Source organism: Bacillus rossius, chromosome 1 (genome assembly GCF_032445375.1).
Source record: "Bacillus rossius redtenbacheri isolate Brsri chromosome 1, Brsri_v3, whole genome shotgun sequence".
NCBI lineage: Eukaryota > Metazoa > Arthropoda > Insecta > Phasmatodea > Bacillidae > Bacillus > Bacillus rossius.
Window position 1 is genome coordinate 220,999,487 of NC_086330.1, and position 21,065 is coordinate 221,020,551.

The 21,065-nt window shown below is 37.9% G+C and overlaps 1 protein-coding gene across 3 annotated transcripts in view; it reads right to left on the bottom strand.

The window, feature by feature from the left end:
- LOC134527312 (pre-mRNA-splicing factor 38B) overlaps positions 1–21,065 on the bottom strand; it is a 168,808-nt gene that overhangs the window by 108,104 nt on the left and 39,639 nt on the right. For all 3 annotated transcript variants that reach the window (XM_063359868.1, XM_063359866.1, XM_063359867.1), the window contains exon 4: positions 6,792–6,943. In XM_063359868.1, coding sequence (XP_063215938.1) covers positions 6,792–6,943 — 152 coding nt within the window. The remainder of the gene's footprint in view (positions 1–6,791; positions 6,944–21,065) is intronic.

The following is a 21,065-nucleotide window of genomic DNA, read 5'->3' on the forward strand; positions in this document are numbered from 1 at the left end:
CGCGAAAAATTAGATGTTTAGTCCCTACTCTTCAAAAAGAGAAAAACCTTGCCAACGGCACGTGAAAAATAGGCAAATTGGAATAGGCGAGTGACAACCCAAATGAATAATAGAGTGGCCAGGCTCAGACTGAGTGTGGTGGGGATGGCCTTGAGTGGCGCCCCTCCCCAATGCCCTCAGGCGTTTATAGGAATTATTTATACGACTTTCTGAACAAAACTCGTAAATACTTTTCAAATATAAGACATACTTTAGACTGCGCATAGCTACTCAGTTATTTTACAATAAAATACCAATATAATTCTTACTTTTTGAATTTAACTTCATCAAAAGCAAATAAAAATGGATTTGGAAGCCTTTAGACATGGTTTTGTTTAATGTCGTAGTTCAAATTAAATGTATGGAACTACTACGTTTCTGCTAAATTGGCTAAATAAATAATTTTTCTATAAATAGTTTTGTTTATTTAAACAGCACCAAGTATTTAATTACATAAAAGGAATTGCTAAATGTGTGTTAAAAGCTAAATCAAATGACACAAGTTTATTACATTAAAAGTATAACTATGAAAATGTATTGAGCAGACGAGTGTTTAATTTAGCATATAATATAAAGTAGGAGATGAAGTATAATCTTTTAACTAGCAAAATCCACATTGTTTTACAAGAAAACTATAATGTTATGGTTGAAATTTTTACCATGCCAATGATTGTACTGTAGAAATTTCTTTTAGGCAAATGAAAACAATTCTTAACTTCATACAATTTTAATATTGGAAATTATTGCAATGTAACTTTGTAGGTGAGGTTGAAGTCCTTTCATTGGATTTTTCACCATTCAAAAGCAAGAAATCAAGGAGTTGTAGGTACTAAATTCTTTATTTTTGCACCATTTTATCAGAATAAAACAAATGTACATGTCTGTAAAAGACTACCATGAAGGGAATTTTCACCAGCATTAATGCTATTCATTAGACAGTAATGTAAGGGAACATTACTGTATTTACCCGCGTATGGATTGCACACTTTATGCCTATTTTTAGTATACAAAAATGTAGTGCGACCTTATGCTAAATTTCACTTAAGGTTATAAAAATTATAATATTGCATTTTGTGGTTAAATATGTGCATAAATAACTAACATATGTTGGTTTTTTATACATATAACTTCACTAGTAATTATAATTAGTTTAATAAAAATATCTCAGCAGCAGTGTGTAGCTCCGTAAACAGTGCAGCAGATACCTCAATTGCCGCCCGCCCAATTAGCGCCGGCAAGTTTAAAGTTGGTAAATATGTATTGTACGGATTAGCGCCAAAAAAAATCGTAAAAATATGAAATAACTTTCATTATATGCTATCTTACGTCCTCTTTTAAGAACCGCCTGCGGAGATAAAAAATTCCAAATACTTTTGGAGATATGGCCGTTCTTATTTTGCTATACCAGACGTGTGTAATAATTTGACCGTCGCCATTTTATATTTTGCCGTGTGCGCGTGAATGTCTAAATAACAGAAATTGTCCATTAGGTAAGGTTAGTTACATTATAAATACTTCAAAATAAACGGAAATTAAAAATAATATCAATTTATTTTACATGTTGTATAGTTTTAAGTATTTATAATGTAACTGACCTGACCTAACAAAATGGGACAAAGGTAGATTAGGTCAGGTCAGCTACATTATAAATATTTTGAAACTGAACGGACATTAAAAATAATAAAATTAATTTTATTGGTTGTTTAGTTTTAAAGTATTTATAATGTAGCTGACCTGACCTAACAAACCGGGACAAAGGATGAACAGAATAAACTCACGTAAGTTTCTTTTTACATGATGTATTCGTTCACGTGAGAGTCCTAAGATCCACATAAAGTTCTGCCATTCCCGATTACACCCGAATATTCACCTTCGGCCAACCTCGGGATTTATTTATTTTTGCGCAGGAAAAATGAATTGAAATATTAAAAGTGGTCGGATAGGTTAGCTACATTAAAACACTTTATAACCCTTTGGATGGTTAGTTAGGTTAGTATAGCTACATTAAAATAAACAGAGAAATATAAATATTAATAAATAAACCCGAGGTTGGCCGAAGGTGAATTGTTCGGGTGTAATCGGGAATGGCAGAACTTTATGTGCATCTTAGGTTTCTCCGTTCGGGAACATCGCAAAAAAAAAAATCATACTTGTAAACAAGCAACTGTTATCGCTGCATGAGTGCACAGGATGAAAATTAAAAAATTTGATATCTCCAAAAGTATTTGGAATTTCTTATCTCAGCCGGGTTTAATGAAAAGAGGAAGTTTAAGAGCACAGAATAAAGGTATTTTCGGATTTTGAAAAATTTTTTTTAAAAAAATCGCCAAAAAATGAAGATTAAAAAATTCAATATCTCATAAAGTAATTGGATTTTTTTATCTCCGCAGGCGGTTCTGAAAAGAGGACGTAAGATAGCATATAATGAAAGTTATTTCATATTTGTAAGATTTTTTTTGGCGCTAATCCGTACAATACATATTTACCTTAAAGTTTGTTGTGCTGCTAAGACCAGAAGGGCAGAGAAAAATCTAAAAATAAAAATTGCAGAGAGAAAGCAATATTGTGTGTGTGAGCGTGCATGAGGCTATGCAAACAAAGAACTGAGGGTCAATACCAGTGCTGTATTCCTTAGGTGGCAAAATGCCACCTGGTGCCACAAAATTGGAAGTTTACATATTTTTGTTTTACTATATTGTAGGGATGTGCGGGTACTCGATAATTTCAACTTCGATTCGATTCCTCAACTATTTGAACCCGGAACCGAAACTAAAATTTGGAATCAAAAAATTCTGGCAAATTTTTCAAAAGTAAAAAAATCGAAGAAAGAAATTGACGGTTACCGTTTAACTGATTGCTAGAAATAAATTTATTCGTCAATTATCATTAATGTAACTCGTAAAATTGCCGCGCACTTTCCCTCAAGCAAATTTAATAACGTTATGAAATATAGGTTAGGCCGAACATTAAATTTTTTTCAAAGATCGTGTATAATATAATTTACACGTTCAGAACCACTAACTGTTTAGGCTTGCAAAGATAAATAAATACCTTACGAAAACTGCTTGTTTATGAAATAGTTTAACAATATGCTCAAACATTTTTATTTCTGCCTACTTACGGCATATTACTCATGACCCTTTCTCACGTTTCACGGGAAAAAAATATTGTTGGTTTATTTGTTTTGAAAAATAAATAACACATATTATAAATGAATTTTACAACCATCAATGCACAATTTTATGTTAACAGTTAAAATAGTTCCTTGTTCAACCATACATTTACAAAGATCGCTATTCTGTGACAGTCTTCTGTTTACAGAATAACCAACATTAAAACATTCACGACAAAAAAATATTTTAGCGGTGCCGGACATGTAGACCAGTTGACATGCCGGGAAGCCTACAACTCACGTAGTTTCGGTTCCCTGCAAGAATTTCCGAAGATTTCCGAAGTTTTGCGTTTTGGTATTAACGCCACTTCAGCCGCTAAATCAGAAGTTTCCAATGAAAACAAGCATGTTGTGACTGACCTAACCTAACCTAACCCTTAGATTTTTTTTTAATTTCAATTTTTGAGAGAAATCAGAAGTTGCACGAACGTGGTAGGGAACCGAAACTACGTGAGTTGTAGGCTACCGTGACAGGCCGCCATTTATCATAGATCGCGCGTGCCGACACAAAGGAATCGAATAGCCGGCCTCCGTAGCGTAGTCGGATGCACACCGGCTTACGGTGCGAGGGGTTCTGGGTTCGAGTCCCGGGTAAGGCATGGATCTTTATTTACAATAAGAGATATGATTGCTACGAAATGATAAAGATTGGAATGATTTAGTTCTGGTTGTGGGCGAAAGCCGTTAACCATTCAAACAATTAAAAAAAAAAAAAAGGAATCGAATCACTGAATCGTAACATTCTGTCAGTATCGAAGCACTGCTTATTGTTTATGCTTTTGCATTTTACAAAACTTAATAAAAGCCGATCATTGTTGTGTGGTTTAACTTCGTGAAGTTAATAAATTAATCATATTTACGTATTTTTTCCCGTTTTTAGGCGAACAGATCTTGTTGAAAAAAACAAAGAAATATATGTTACTTATTGGTTTTAATTTAAATAAACCTACTGGCTAGGCCATGCTGCATACGTCATATGTGCAAATGTAGGTTAATTAATAAATTATACTTCTTAGTGCAGCACACATCGCACCATTTCGGTGACTCCAGTGAGGCAGCTGACTTTACCGTTGGTAACATTTGACATCTTTAAACAGTGGTGAAGTGATTAAATAAGTAATGGATGAAAATTGTAGCAAGTTTAAGGGCCGCAGTCATCTTCCAGAATTGCATTTCTTATACATTTAAGTTAAATACATATGGTTCAAAATAAACACAATTTTTTTTTAGTTAGTCCTACCAGACTAAAAACTATGTAGATAAAGTTACCCAAAGAATCTAAATCGGAATCGAATTTCAACTCTTGTGGTGAGAATCGAATCGGAATCGAATCGAACTGAAAATCCTGGAATCGCACAACCCTACTATATTGTTGTACGATGTTTTTCACATTAGGTTTAAAATTTTATTTTATTGTTTTGGTTACAGTTTTTAATATGTTTCAGTTGGTTACCTTTTTTTAAGCTAAATCTTGGTATGTTGTATTTATTTTTAGCCGTAAAATGTAATTTTTTAAAATATTTTTAAAACTAGCAAAGATAAATGGTTTATCTCTAAAAAGCAGGTTTTTAGCTTTGAACTTTAGTTTGAAGTTTCTGGTAGTTGTTGTGGGTAAGTTGGCAAGCTGAAGCAGAAGCGACTGTGTTGTGTTGCCGGAGGTCGGCCGCTGGATCGCGACAGTGCGCAACGGTGGATTTCGCGAGCAAGAGGAGAAGCTTGGACAGCGTGCCGAAGAAGAATGTCTCGAGCTGCCGACGAGGAAGTAGTCGGGCTGCTGAGAAGTATGGGTCGGGCTGCTGAGAAGTATGGGTTGAGCTGCTGGAGTTAAGCCTACTCGTTACAGAGGCAGGCGTTGCTGCTGCCGCCTTCGGTGCGGGATGTTTTAAACTGGGCTACTACCCTCTCTATTTACAATGTCGCTAAACGAAGTAAGTCATTGCCACATCCCAGATAGGCACAGACCTGGGTTTTCATTTTTAAATAAATGTGGTCTTTCGGTGTGAGTGAAGGCCTTTTTTTTTTTGGATAGTTTTGGTATTTACTGTTGGCGCTTGTATAACTTTTTAGTATAAAATCTATAAACACCATATCAGATTTTTCTAAGAGTGCCTAGTGTATATTTTTACCAGGGCTTATGCTGTGGAAAGGTAAAACCGGCGCCACAGTTACTACGCAGTGCAAGTGTTCCTATTTGACTGTGCTTATCTGACAGCTATAGGCGCTGCACTGTAGATGAGATTACCTTAGCCACCTGGCACTAGCAGGTGCTGTAAGCAACACAGCTGATAGTGACATATGCGGCGCACAGTATATTTTAACCCAGGCTAAAACCTTCTGACTCATAATGGTGTGGTGTAATTTATCGTGAATCTGAGGGAAACTATTTTCTAATACAGTAAATAGCTGCATCATATTCTTTTGAACATGGTACATGATTGCAAGTAAAAACAAATGCTGTGTTCGTTGTATTTTGCGTAACCTATTTATGCTGGGGTTGTCAGCTCATTTGAAAGATAAACTGGGGTTGTCTTGGTGCTACCCGACTTTGTAAAGTTAGGAAACTTTACCAAGAGACTTAAGCAGTAGTCAGCGCGAAAATGAATAGCATCTTGCAAGGATTGGACTGTCCTTTCTCATAATTTATATCATTTTTAAAAAAAATTTTGTATTGAGCAGTTGTAGGGACATAATTACTTCATGTTTATTCCATTTGAGAAGTCGATGTCTGGAAGACTATAATTAAAAATACATAATGTTTTTTTTGTTAACTTTGTTGGCGAAGACTACATAGTAGATTTTTGTCATTAAAGTTGTTTGACGGAAAGAATTAGGTTTAATCATTTTCTTTATGGCTTGAATGACAAACAAAGTAGGTGTTTTGTAACTTGGGCTGTTACGTATAATTGTTTCACATTATGTGTAATTTTTTATTGTAACTTTGGAACAAAAGTAATCCAATTAGTAATTGAGGAAAATTTCTCTTTTGGTGTAATAAATTATTTTTGGGTTTACCTATTTGTTTTTCATGACTTAACCGCCTTATTTAGTTTCCTTTTTGTAAATATTTTGTCCATCTACAGTACACCGTTAGTAGGGATTAATTACTTTAAGGAATTATGGGTTTTGGCTGAAATTGTGTCTTTTCAGAAAAGCATCCTTGCTCAGTGGCATATTTTTTGGGGTCTGTGTAGCTTATGCTTAAGGTCACAGGACTGCACCAATAAGGTGATACTTGGAACACAAAGACTTCACTTGCAGTGAAGACAAATTATTTGGTGCTACCCTTATTTGAGGGTGACCCTTGCGGTGAAAATGTTAAGTTTTTATGCCCAAAATTATAGTAGCGACCCTTATGCAGAGGCAACCCTTTTGCAGGTAAATTCATTAACTAATTTCCAGCATATTAACTTCTATAAATATGATGAAACACAAATCTAACTTAATCCAGTAAAATTTTCATTACTTTTAAGTAATATTGTTAAATGGTAATAGTTAAATGTATCAGAGGTGTAATACAAACACGGAACAGTTGGTCGAACTGTGAACTGTGAGCAAGCATGCAAGCGGGAGAGACACTGACCTGATATACATGAAGCCCAGGCCGCGGATGTAGGGGGAGTCGGGGTGCGTGATGAGGCCGTTGATCTGCTTCCTGGTCAGCTTAAGAGTAAAAAGCTTATAGAGGAGACAGTAGGCAGTGGACACGATGCCTCCTGCACCCACGCCACGCACCTGCAAACATGCCGTGTCACAATCCACGCTGCCAACACTGTAGTCATTCCTAATATTCAATACAATAGGGAAATAAACTTAAATGGAGATGATGCCTCCCTCACCCAAGCTGCACACCTAAAAATATGCCATATCACAATCCACGCTGCCAACATGCCAACACTGTAATCTCTCCTAATATATCTTCTATAAGGAAAGTTTACTTAAGTGTACAGGATGCCTCCAGCACCTATGTGGCACACCTGCTTGCATGCTATGTCACACTTCAGGCTCTGCCAATGATGTCAATCCTACTCACCTTACAACCAGAAAGTATACTGGAACAAACAGAATGCTTCTCCACGCCCATGATTTGCACCTGCACACATGCCTTGTCACCCTCCATGCTGGCAACACTACCAACACTGCCATCACCACTACTTTACCTTCCAAATGAAAAATATACTGGAGTATACAATATGCCTCCCACATCCTTACATTGCACCTGATCACATACCATATAACATTTCACTCTGCAAACCATGCTGACACTTCTAGTCTACCTTCCAACAGGCAAGTATACTGGAGGGAACAGGATGCCTAACGTGCACGCTACATATCCAAGGATTAAAAACTAATGTTGACAGCAATTCTTAAGATATAAAATTATTATATAATAAACGGATAGGTGGATTTCCAAGAAGAAGTTAATGATCTTTCTGAGATTGTAAAAAAATGTAATCCTCAGTTTTCGTTTCGTAGTTAGTCCATAATTGTTTTTGTTGTCAACTGCCGTAATCAAGTGTGTACATGGAAAAGTGTGTTTTGACTATAGTAGTAGGTGAAAGAAGATGGCGGCCGAAGGTTTTTTTTTTGTTGAGTGTGTAAACAGTAAAAATAAAGTGAAACAGCAAATAAAAGCATTGTTGGTCTGGAATATGAACTGTGTTTATAGTGTAATTAGCTTAACAAAATACAAATACATTTTTTAACAGGTTATGGGCCCAGTATCGCGCAAAAAAGTGTGGATGCATTAAAAGGATAGTTGCGATGATACAAAAATGGCTCACTCCGAAGTGAACGAACTTTCACTGGTGGAAAAATTAAAGAAACCTTGTGATTTTCAGCTGTGGAAGTTCAAAGTAAATATATTGTTCAAGTCACAAGATTTGCAAGACATCGTAACTGGAGAAACAAAATTACCAGAGTGAGACAGTGAAAATTATGCGGAGTACATCAAAAAGGATGCGAAAGCACAAAGGATAATAATAGCCACTGTCGACAGGATTCCTCTGACGCATATTCTTACGTGTGAAAATGCGTAAAGCATGTTTAAAAAACTGTGCGACGTATATGAATGGGACATTTCGCAGCAGAAGTTCAATCTAATGCAGAAATTCTTTGCTTATAAATACACAGAAGGGGTAGACTTGGCGACGCATGTAAGTAAGCTTGAAAACCTGGTGTTCAGGTTGAAGGCGCTGGGAAACAACGTTCCAGAACATATGTTGATTTCTAGGATCCTGACGACTTTACCTGAAAGATACAGCTATTTTATTAGTGCATGGGAATCCACTCCAATGGAAGCAAAACTCTGGCAAATTTGGCAACACGATTGGTGGCGGAGGAAAAAAGACTGACTCCAGGGCCGAAACTGATGCAGTAGCATTCAAAGCTGAATGCAATACGCAAGAAGATGCTACGAGTGTGGTTCAGACAAACACTTAGCGGGGTTTCACAGAGCTATTGCAGTGAATAAAAGGCAAGGTACCTCTACTATTAGATGTTTCTCATGTCACAAAACCGGACATATGGCTAGGGAGTGTCCAAGAAAAGTGAAGAACTGTAGCATATGCAAAAGAACCAACCATGAAGAAAAGGACTGCTATTTCCGAAATAAGGCAAACAAGGGGTCACCAGTTTCCTTTATGACAGCGAGCTGTGACTTAGCAGACACTGAATGGATCCTGGATTCAGGATCGTCATGCCACATGACCTACAACAAAAACTTACTGGAAGAACCGAGAGCTACTAGGATGAATATAGGCCTTGCGAAAAATTCTGTGAGCATGAGTGCAGAGGGTGTAGGGAAAGTAGTGACAGACTGTTGTGAAAACAAGTATTGTGAAGTAAGTATTGTAAGTCCCTCAGCTCAGTAAGAACATATTGTCGGTGGGGTCAACCACAGGAAATGGGGGAGAAGTGAAATTTTCAAAGAATGAAGTGACAGTGATCAAAAATAATGAAGTGATGCTAAGAGGCGAAAGAAGTGCAAATGGACTGTATGTGGTAATAATTCCCAAAGACACATTGTCGGAAGCTGTGGTGGCCAAAAGTACAAATCCTGAAATAATTTGGCACAGAAGAATGGGTCACATCAGTCAAGATCGTCTCAAAGCTGCATCAAAGTTTGTGAAAGGAATGACGTTGAGGAGTGGAGATCTGAACCATGAACCATGAACCATGTGTAATATGCATACAAGCAAAACAGACAAGGGCTCCGTTCGTGAAAGAATGGGCGCAAGCCAGCAAACCCCTGGAAAAACTACATTCCGACTTGGTGGGGCCAATTACACCACATAGCTGGAATAAGAAGAAATATATCCTGACTTTCATTGCTGGATTCACACACTTTGCTGAAATCTGCTTGCTCGAATCAAAGGCGGAGGTCCCTGAACTAGTGATTCAGCATGTGAAGAAAATAGAAAGGGAGTGGAATCTGAAAGTCCACAAACTGCAACAGACAATGGCAAGGAGTATGTGAATGAGAAGCTCAGAGCCTGGATTGAAGCTGAAGGTATCGTTGCCGACACATCTGCTCCATATACACCTCAACACCAAGGAATGGCCGAACGTTTCAACCGAACCTTGATGGACAAGATTAGAGCACTAATGCTGGACTCCTGCATGCCGGAAGAACTGTGGAGTGAGGCTGCATATACAGCAACTTATCTCATCAACAGAAGCCCAACAACAGGCCGGAGTGAAACCCCAGCGGAGCTGTGGTATGGAAGAAAACCTGATGTCTCTAACCTACGAATATTTGGATGCGCAGCGTATGCAAAGATTAACAAGTACCAGTTGAAACTGAAGTCAAAAAGTGAAAAACTGCTGTTCGTGGGCTACACGGGAACGGGTTACCGGCAGTGGGATGCAAATAGAAGAGAAATTGTGGTTAGAAGAGATGTGGTGTGCATAGATGGCTGGGACACTCATACAGAAGCAAGCGACCCTCTGCTAATGCTGCCAGTGCTACAGGAACAGGGTGATATGATGAATGAGATACAAGAGAAAGAAAATGATGAAGACAAAGCAGATAGGATGTCAAATTATGATGAAAACAGATAGTGACGAATCATTTCATGGATTTGAAATTAGTGAGGAAACTGACAGAAAATGCTGTGAATGAACAGGGGAGAGCACATTGAAGGAACAGAAGGATCCCTGCGAGATTTGAAGATTATGTGATGTTGACATATGAAGAAGCTGTTTCTTCCTGCACCGAAAGAAAGCATTGGAAAGCAGCCGTTGAAGAAGAGAAGAGATCGCTGCTGGAAAATGAGACATGGACAGTTGTGGAAAAGAAAGATGTCTCAACCGGACAAAAGATACTGACCAGTAAATGGGTTTTTAAAAAGGAAGGAGGATGGGAAATGTAATGCAAGGTTGGTCGTACGAGGGTGTCAACAAGTAAACGGCATTGACTGTGGCGAAACCTACAGCCCAGTCTTGAACAGCGGACCCATGCGGGCTATCCTAGGCATGGCTCAAAACGAAGGGTATGTGGTGAGAACGTTTGACATCAAAACAGCATTCCTCTATGGCCATCTGGAAGAGCCTGTCTATATGCATCCCCCAGAGGAAATGAACATTGATGGTGTGTGCCGACTTACAAAGTCATTGTACGGCCTCAAGCAAGCTCCTGCAAGGTGGAATAAGAGAATTACAGACCACTTGAAGTCAGCTGGTATGCGTCAGCTGAAGTCTGAACCCTGTGTGTTTAAAAATTGTAATGGCTCTGTGATCCTGGGTCTGTATATGGACGATGGTGTTGTAGTGGGCAAGGACAGTAAAGCTGTAGACAGTTTACTGGAAAGTCTGCAGAAGGAATTTGAAGTGAGTGTTCAGAAAAACCCTACCAGATTCCTGGGAATGGAAATTAGCAGGAATGAAAGAGGTCTTCATCTCAACCAGACAGGGACTGTGACTCAGCTCATGAAAGCCTACAACATGTCTGAACAAAGCCTGTCCCAACTCCAGCGGTGGAGAAAAAAGGAGAAGAAAAAGAGAGACTAAACAAGATTTTTCCGTATAGAGAGTTGTTAGGAAGTCTCATGTATCTGTCCAATAAGACAAGGCCAGATATAGCGTTTGCAGTGAATCGCTGCAGCAGAAGTGTCGAGAAACCAACCGAAGAAGACATTATCTCAATCAAGCAAATTGTGAGGTACTTGTGAGGCACTGAATATCTGGGTATCAAATTTGAAGGTTGCAGTCCTGTGAATAAACTGGTTGGATTCTGTGATGCTGACTTTGCTGGGGACGAAGAATCCAGAAGGAGCACCACAGGGTACGTCATCTTCTACTGTGGAGGCCCCATCAGCTGGTGCACCAGAAAGCAGCCAGTGGTCGCACTTTCCACTGCAAAGGCGGAGTACATCGCAGCAGCTGAGTGTACGAAAGAGCTGATGTATATGAAAGCTGTGTTGGAGGAGATCCTGGGTGAAGAGGTGACAGCAGAGCTCCATGTGGACAATCAGAGTGCATTGAGTTTGATGAAGAACGGGGTGGTGAACCGCAGGTCTAAACACATAGATGTGCGGTTCCATTACATTCATGAGAAGGTAAGCGAAGGCATAGTAAAAGTGTATTACTGCTCCAGTGACAAACAGACAGCATACATCTTTACGAAGCCACTGCAAAGTGTAAAATTCAAAACACATGCAAGTAAAATAGTTTCCTGAGAACTAAAAGGGACACAAAAACTGAGAATTAAGGGGGAGTGTTGGGAATTGTAATAATGTAAAAAATGCAATCCTCAGTTTTCGTTTCGTAGTTAGTCCATAATTATTTTTGTTGTCAACTGCTGTAATCATGTGTGTACATGAAAAAGTGTTTTTTGACTATAGTAGTACGTGAAAGAATATGGCGGCCGAAGGTTGTTTTTCGTTGAGTGTGTAAACAGTAAAAATACAAGTGAAACTGCAAATAAAAGCGTTGTTGGTCTGGAATCTGAACTGTGTTTATTTTGTAATTAGCTTAACAAAATACAAATACATTTTTTAACAAGAGCATGCAGTTAGACATGCTAATCGTATTAGGGAATTAAAGTAAACACTTGACCTATACAAACAAGAGATTAAGAAGATCAAAACAGTTCTAGACATGACCTCAACAGGTAAATCACCAAGGTCACTAACTAATCCAAAACGCTTCAATGAAATTCTTAAACTGCTTTCAGGAACATCCTTAATTTATAGACTAAAATAGATCAGATCTATGAATTTTATAAAGTGTCAGCAGTAAATGCTTTAGCAAACCTTCCTAGTGTCCAAATTATAATAGTGTTTCGTCTGAGATCAGCTAATAGAAATTTTACGATTTTAAGGCTTATTCTCTCCCGACATTCGAGAAAACATTGAATAAGTTTGTTCAGAAAGTGACAAAGAATCCTTATGTAGCATTGTCTGAAAATAGTATCATGAATTGATGACAGAACAGAATATTACAAAATGCAAAGGAGATAACATTTTTTTGTCCTGCGGTTGTTTAGACATTGTGGTACGACCCTCTTACACATCCCCACACACTAGGACAGGGTCTCAATATCATAATGGCTATAATAAACTGTTTTAAAAAAATGGTGAACAACCATTATGTATCGTTATCTTTGTGTTACCGTTAAATGTATGAGCCAGTAGGTTCATAAATTTTTTTTTTACAATTTATTTAGCAAAAATGTGATACTTACAAATGATTGCAGGCAACAGAATAAATTAAATTATCTAACAAAACAAAAATTGTTTTAAATCTCTTTTAATAAATATATTATAATTCTTCAACTTAACAGCCTTTCTCATAGAGAAGATGTACTGGATTCATTTTATAAAAATATTATAATAAATCCTACTACATATATTCGGTTCTTGTACACTAACCTTTAAACTAGGTCCTTCTTACAATAATTATTGATTAAATATTTTCTTATATTTTGTAAAAAGTCTCAAGTCTCTCAAAAAGGTGGGGAAAGCAAAACAATGAAAGTTCGGAGCTGTATGATAATAGTTTTAAAGCTTGTGTGCATTTAACAGTAAACTGTGAGCACAAAAACCAACTTGTAAAATTCTTCCGCAACAGATACATTCTGTGGGGCATGACTGGGCTCGAAGCAGGTAGCAGTTGATTAGGGAAAGGGCATTGGCAGTGCTGTCACTTTATTATAGCTGTTTGGTTATTGCCTCCTCGTAGTATGGCGTACTGGCCGAAAACACAGCCACGACCCCAGCTCTTATATACTCAGACCATAAGTCATACCAGGAACTTATGCCCTCAAATTTAATACCACTCTCTAAATGCCAATGCACTAGTAGCGAAGCGATGATACTATTACTTCCTGCATCCTTACTATTACTTCCTGCACCCTTACGAGAAGTTAAAACTCCTGTAACATGTTAATGTACCTAACTTGTTGTGTCCTATTTTGCTGCTACATGAAAACAGTTTAACGTATTTCATAAACTCAATGAAAAATGCCTGTTACTTAAACTATCACACGTCAGACACATCAAATCCTGCGAGGCAATCGCTCAGCCTGCCTGTCAGGTGTTTCGCTGCGTCACATCATTCATGCGCACCAACCGTCTGCCTCGAACGATGAGCTGAACTCCACCTTTCCCCACCGCTGACCTCTTTACCCTGCGACTTCATATGTGACCGATCACAGCAATCAAATTCAAGCCCCACATTTTAAAAAGCAAAAGGTTCATATAAAAACACATAACTATAAAATTTTTATTAATGCAAATACTTCAGTCTCTAAATGTTTACAATACTGATATATATATTACACTACTTTCATATAAAAAAAACCTACTGGATCATTCCAAAAAACCCTCTTGCCAGTAATACTAACCAACTTAGACACAAAGGCAAAATGCAACTACCTTAAATGGAAAAAATAAACACAGCAAAAGACTAACAGGCATAAAACAAAGGGTATCAAACCGTGAACTAGTGAACACTAAGTCACAATATTATAAATAAAGTTCCTAATTGTTTAGCTCAGGCTTGGAACACGATTAATCACTATATGCATCTGAGATAGTTAGTGATAGTTTCTTTTGTTTTTTATAAGATTAATGAAAGGAAAATAATAATAATCTATTTAGTTCCCCAAAAGCTAAAGATAACAAAAATATGTCCCAATAATGAGCAAGGAAGGAAAATTGAGAAGGAATGGATCAAAGCTCAAGGAGTGTTGTCTCAGGTGATTAGTTGCAGCATATTAAGTAACTATTAGTTCAATTATTAATTCAAGTATTCCTGTTTAGTAATAAGGTGTCACACCTTACAAAAAAAAAAGGTTAAGTTTAATTATGTAATTTAACTTCTAAGTCAAAAGGAAATACAGTTCTTATCATCTGCACATCCTAATATAATATTCAGTTTAACAAAGTTAGAAGATTGCAAAACAAAAATAAAAGATTTTTTTTTTTTGAGTTGCAAAAAGTGAAGAATCTAGAGATTCTTGGTAAGTACATTTACAATGTAGGAATGATTATTGGTGTAATAATCCTCTTGAATTTTATACTCGTCACCTTGATGTACATCCAATGACATCTTCCCTTCCTGATGACCATATGTTTGAGACCCACATGAACCAATCATACCATGGGACAAGCGAGGAATCCAGAAGAAGGCAGGGAGCTGTGCTCATGCCCTAGCACTGCTCCCCACGATGTCCTCTGGGTAAAAGACAAAATTCAAATAGGAAGTAATTTTAAGTAATAATGTCTCAAAGTAAGAGAATGGTACAGTCCATGTGAGATAAAATGATGTTATTCAATATTATTAATCTAAAATACAAATATTGTCTAGTATCCCATAACAAATTAGCTTTGCAAATTCATTAATTATTAATGTAAAATATTTTATTCAACTTGAATATACATCTACGAAATGGTGATTACCTCGGAACGATGCTTTCTAATTTTTATTTAATGACCGCATCTTTACAAGAATGTATTCCTTTAAAAAATTATTATGTACAGTGTTATTATTAACTAATGATGTTTTATGTTTCAAAATGATTCAGAAAGAACAACCAACTTAGTTACAACATACACATATTTTACGAGAAGGAGATTGATCGGTAAATTCACGTATGTACTGGTATTTTCTTTGAAAAATAATTTTGTTAGATAAATTTATATAAATTCATTATTCGGGACGCAGGGCATCTCTTATAACTTCAAAGAAAATAACCACTGGAGACCCAGTTGCTCCGAACAACATTGTAAAAACAAACAATCCACATTCGGCAGTACTCTGGACGCCTCTATCTTCTGGTACTTTACAGACTTCCTTTAGAACCAATAAAGTTCCTGTCAGCCATTACTGCCAACAAAAGATAGGAACTTATCAGCAGCTGCCTGCTGGTTGCAATTTTAGCCTAGTGAGCTACGAGCCGCTCTACATCACTTGGCTCGCCCCATTTATATGCCAACTGTTCGTCTTGAAAATTTTAGAACTTTACACACTGTTATAAAAGAAGTGTACACATGGTATCACTTCTTTTACAAAATGGAGGGTAATGATGTGGCACGGCTGGCCACCCACTCATATTTGGGAGTTTGTAAGCAATTGGCTTACTGTATTTTCTCTCATCAAGTTGCTCTCAGCAAACTCGCTTCGACATCCAGCTGTGTGACTTTATTGCCGGGTCTTGCCACAACCGGTCAGCCCAGAACATGTCCTACTGATGCAACTGGGCGGCCCTGCCAGTCCACCGCCATCCAGCTTCGCTGTCGCTGGGTATCATCTCGGATTCATGCCAACACCCATAGCCTTGGAACTTCAGACAATGCCCAAAGTCTGTTATTCCTGGTTCTATCCCCCACCCACCCCGATGAGGCCTACATATACTGGTGTTCAAGGGAACAAGTGTCACTTCTCTGCTTGCTGTTGAAGACTTCGTTGCACGTCGCCACTGCCTGCAAGCCTGAAGACACACCCTGAGCAAAGGCCACTCTGATTCTGAGAGAGATGCTTTTAATTTTAGTCTTGTTAGTGTTAGGGCACTACTATCTCCTACTCGAGTAAGTAGAATATATGTTTGTATATAGTGCTGCTTTGCTTTTATATGGATATTAAACTTGCACTTATTTAAATTGAGTAAACTTAATTGAAAAATCATAAACATCTTACTGCTCAGACTCGAAACAACAATGCAAACACTGAGTAACCAATCCCTCACTTAGCACGACTAATACGCTCCTAAAAATGTTTGTGCTATCCGAAACCGCGTATTCTGAAGCAGTGGTCTCCATAAATAGCAAGACTAATTTACTTAATGTGTTCCAAAATGTGTAGAGAAATATTCTTTACGTAATATAAATGTGTAGAATAACACTCAACTATAAATGTGTCACAACATTTATCTTTATAAGCCTACCATTAAATACTTTATATGAGAAATATGACATCGTGTAATGGGAGGTAGTTATCGTCAATAGGCTGGTGAACTTGCACGCCCGCGCGTGACCTTCAACTCACGTCGCGTATCTTTCCACAAACCATACTTTACTGACAATGAAACCCATTTTACTATCCGGATATTTATATTTTAATATTTAAAAAATTAAAGTGCTTATTCATTTATCACAGCTTGGTTCACATCAATCCTGTCATGCCTGTGATTTTTTTCATTAAACTATTCATTTAACAACCTTTTCCACTTGAATCATCTGTTCATTTCTGTTCCGGTATCAGTTAAATATTACAACTTCAACCAACAGCATCAGACTTATATAAACGTTTGTCCCTATTTCATACGATTGTGTGCACAGTTGACTTCTTAAAACTAAAGTGCCACCAATATAAGTGAAGACTTCATGACATTCTGCACACTGTAATACTTTAGTTTTGTCTCAAATACTTAAACATGAAGCATTATGCTCTCACTTGAAAGCAATTATTCCACTATGATTACAACTGCAGGTGTTTGCACAAGTACAGTTACCGGCAGACGAATGGGCAAACATTGCTTGTGTTTGTTCATGCGAGTTAACCTGCCACTGGCTAGACTGAAGTTCATCATGGGCTTGTCTTCTAGACGGGCGACAATGGTACGGCACGGTGCCACACACACGGATGTAAAAACATTTGGTCCTTTACACTTCATAGCCGCAACTTAACTTGCCATAGCTGATGTTTGTACAACAGCCGATAGCATAGTCAGACCTGCGTGAGCATCTCTTCCCCCTCGTATGGCTAGCTGTATGCCACGACACATCTGTTGTTTACCGAGTTGAAACAGACTATGTGGCATCATGCCAGACTTTTTTTTTCCTGTGGCGATTTCGTCCTAACTGAAATAAACAGTCGTGCTATTTAAGACTGGGGCAGTAAAATTAACCTCACACTAAATGAATTCGCACAATATAAAGATATGCTAAGTGAGAGATTGGTGCACACAGATGGAAGTGCAAAAGACTGGTTTGCATACACAATTTGAAACATTAGATACCATATTGGAAACACAGCAAAACCATATACAGACATAATTTGAAACTTTAGATACCAGCTTGGAAATACTGCCAAATTGAAACGCTAGGTACTAGATTCGAAACACTGAATGATAGGTTGAAGGAGAACGAAATCCAGATCACGTGTTCCCTTGGTTGAACAAATGTTTTTTGAGCAGGGTGGAAATGTTGCAAAAGTGCAGGAGAAAGTATGTTTGTTAAATAACCGTCTGAAGAGAAAATAAACTAAAGACCACCACGCAAATGTGGCAGGTGAGACAGGAGGTTTGTGAAGTTAATAAAATGTGTAAAGAGAATAAAGAAATATTATGCACGATTTAAATCAAGTTCAAGAGAGGATAACTTCTCATATGAACGAGCTAACAACCAGAGTGAACATAGTTGAATTTACCTAGTTCAAGCTCACTCCAAGTGCAAGATCATAGCTAGTGAAGTGATCAAAGAAAGAGTACAAGAAATTAGAGAAAAGGTAGCTTAAATGGGCAAAAGTAAACGGAAAATACAACAGGTTCTATAGAAACATGTAATTTACTTTGAGGCACTCCATTTACAAGATGCGCTCACATATCACACAATACTACTCCACAAGCTATAGCAGCAATGGATCCTGACACTTTGATTTACCACCCAGCCAGGCATTGGGCTGAAGCGATACCCTTTTTTTCCGCATCTTCACACGAAAATCCAGTCAGATTTCTGAATCACTTTACTTTGACAAATACGCAAGATGTTTAACCTTAGCACAACAAACTCAGATTCACGAAAGAACCAATTGCTTGAATTTCATTCCAGTACCATATTAAAAATTAAAAAAACTAGGTACATAGATTTACAGACAACGAATTTGAGGCAAGAATCCTGTCGCAATTATAAATTCGTCAGTCCTACCAGACATGGAACCAGCATCAGCAAGACCCTCAGACCGCCTACGTCAACACCTACAGATGGAAATGGCAAGGACAAAAGAGGTTCCATGTGAAAATCCAGAAGACAGAAGTTCAGCAGTACCATCAAGAGCAGCAAGAGCACACTGACAGCCGACTGCAGAGAAAATCAAAGTAATGGTGGAGTAAAAAACAACCGGATGAAAAGTGTGACTCCAACGAACAAGACTAGATGAAGCACGACATCAACATCAGTAACAGGTAGCCTTGACCAGATTCGAATGTTTGTCGTTCTAAGATCGTCAGCTACCCGAACTGAATCTGGCTGATAACCAGCAAGGTACCTGGCCAACACAGCGCAACTTTCACTACTAGTGACACACCCACCTCATTCCTTAATTATGCATTACAATCTTCAGCCAACCCAGAAGGGTACTTCACACATCAGGAACCATTGAACCCGAAGGCGCCAATGTATTCACCAAAGGAGAATGATGGAACCTTGGGAGCGGTATCCCAATTGGTTAGTCATACCTAGGTTTCCAACCAATTATTAAATTAGATAGGGTCAGTGAAGCAATGCCCTGGTCATCGATCCACACTCGTGATATAGAGAAAGTCATAACCTGCTGAACTTGATGCTACCTGCATATGGGTATATCGAATATGCAAGCTTTCTGTGTACTGTAATTTTGAAAGAAAGAAAAGAAGAAAAAAAAAAGGAATTATAAGCTAATGACATCCTAGATAAAAGTAATAGTTGAATTGATACACTTTTGTCCAGAATTAAACTTGAACATTAACGGGACAGAAGTACTGGTACTGTTAGACAGCAGTGCAAAGAGCTGAACTGAATTACAATGAAAGACAGTAAGAGACTACAGGAGACCAGCAAGATCCTGAAGTTGTAAAAAGGAGTAAATATTTGACCAGATCAGATTTATCCTCCAGATATTGGTAAATTTCATTGTAAGTTACCTCTCAGTTACCGCCTTTCTTTTTAGGAATCTTCAATTTATTTTTCAAGTAATACTCTTTGGCCTTTGTAAAGCTGTTGCTGAATTTACGAAATACCTTGACGTAACACTGGGACCCTCTAGCAAGGCATTTGTGAAAGCATATGTCGACAATACCCTAATTAGCACATCCAGTTACAAGGAGCACCTGGAGCACATTAACATATTGTTGTCAAGATTAGCCGAAGAGGGTGTAATGATTAAGATATAAAAGTTCTGTTTTGTAAGGAAGAATTACCATTCTTAGGATATATATTCTGACCCGTACCGGAATAAAGACAGCCCCAGATAAGTTTAAGTTACATTATATAACCAAATTTTCCTACGCCTCAAAATATACGTCAACTACACGTTTTTTTTTGGCATTATTGGGTTTTATAGAAATCGAACCAAATTGCCAAACAAGCATTATCTCTTTTTGCATTACTGAAGAAAGACGCTGCATGGACATGTAGGAACGCAGAATAAACAGCATTTCGAGGCTTGAAAGATCTATTTCTTGCGTAGCATGAGATTTATCATTCTACACACGGCAGAGAATTTTTGCTTTACACTTTTCACCGATTTTCGTGCCAAAGCTTCAAATCGCCACCACGTGAATACCACCTTCCTACCACCCTACCCCTGCTTTCTTCTGAATGTAATCACCCCTTCCCCTCCTTTGCTGTGATTTCCCCTCTTAGTTACTGCGCAGCCTCAGAGCACTCTTGTAATATATATACATACTTACACATAGCTTCAGATTCTCTCCCTATTCCAGCATAAGAGCTCTGTTTTTCTTAATTTGTGCCATAAATACTTGTTGGTGCATAGACTGGAGGTTGTTGAGAACAATCCAAACAGGATTCGAACCCAGCACCCTTAACATATGTGTCAGACTACGCTTCGGGAACTAAACTTGCACAAAGTGACGACGGAGTCGAGAAAACTGTTGCTAAGGCCAGGAGAATGCTAAGCCAGGCAGAATGAAATGACACAGTAACAGAGAAAGAAGCACTCAACATCATTTGGTCGTTGCAGAAACTTAGAGACTTATTTTTGTGCGAGCAAAAAGTTACTGAACGATAATCAAACAATAATGTCTTTAAAGGCTGGGGAAATGATTGAAAGCCGGTTGAAACGTTGTGACTTGAACTACACATCAACTAAACTGAGAATATAGAGGCCAACTACTGAAGTCATAAGCCAAAATTGAATTTCACCACCATGATTCCTGAAACACATCTTAAGGAATTCTTAGTTGCACTCGTTTTTACTCCCTAAATACAGTAGAATCCCAGGTTGTCAAAATTGATTTAATATTGAAAAATCACTCAAGATAATAAATGACACCCAACATTATGCAAACACTGCCATCCCTCTTGCTTTACCACCTAATAAACAAGTAAACTATAGTGTACAGATTTTCTCCCACACACACGCCACAATTGCACCAATGCTGTCTCACCCTCCATGCTGCAAACATTGCCACAATTGC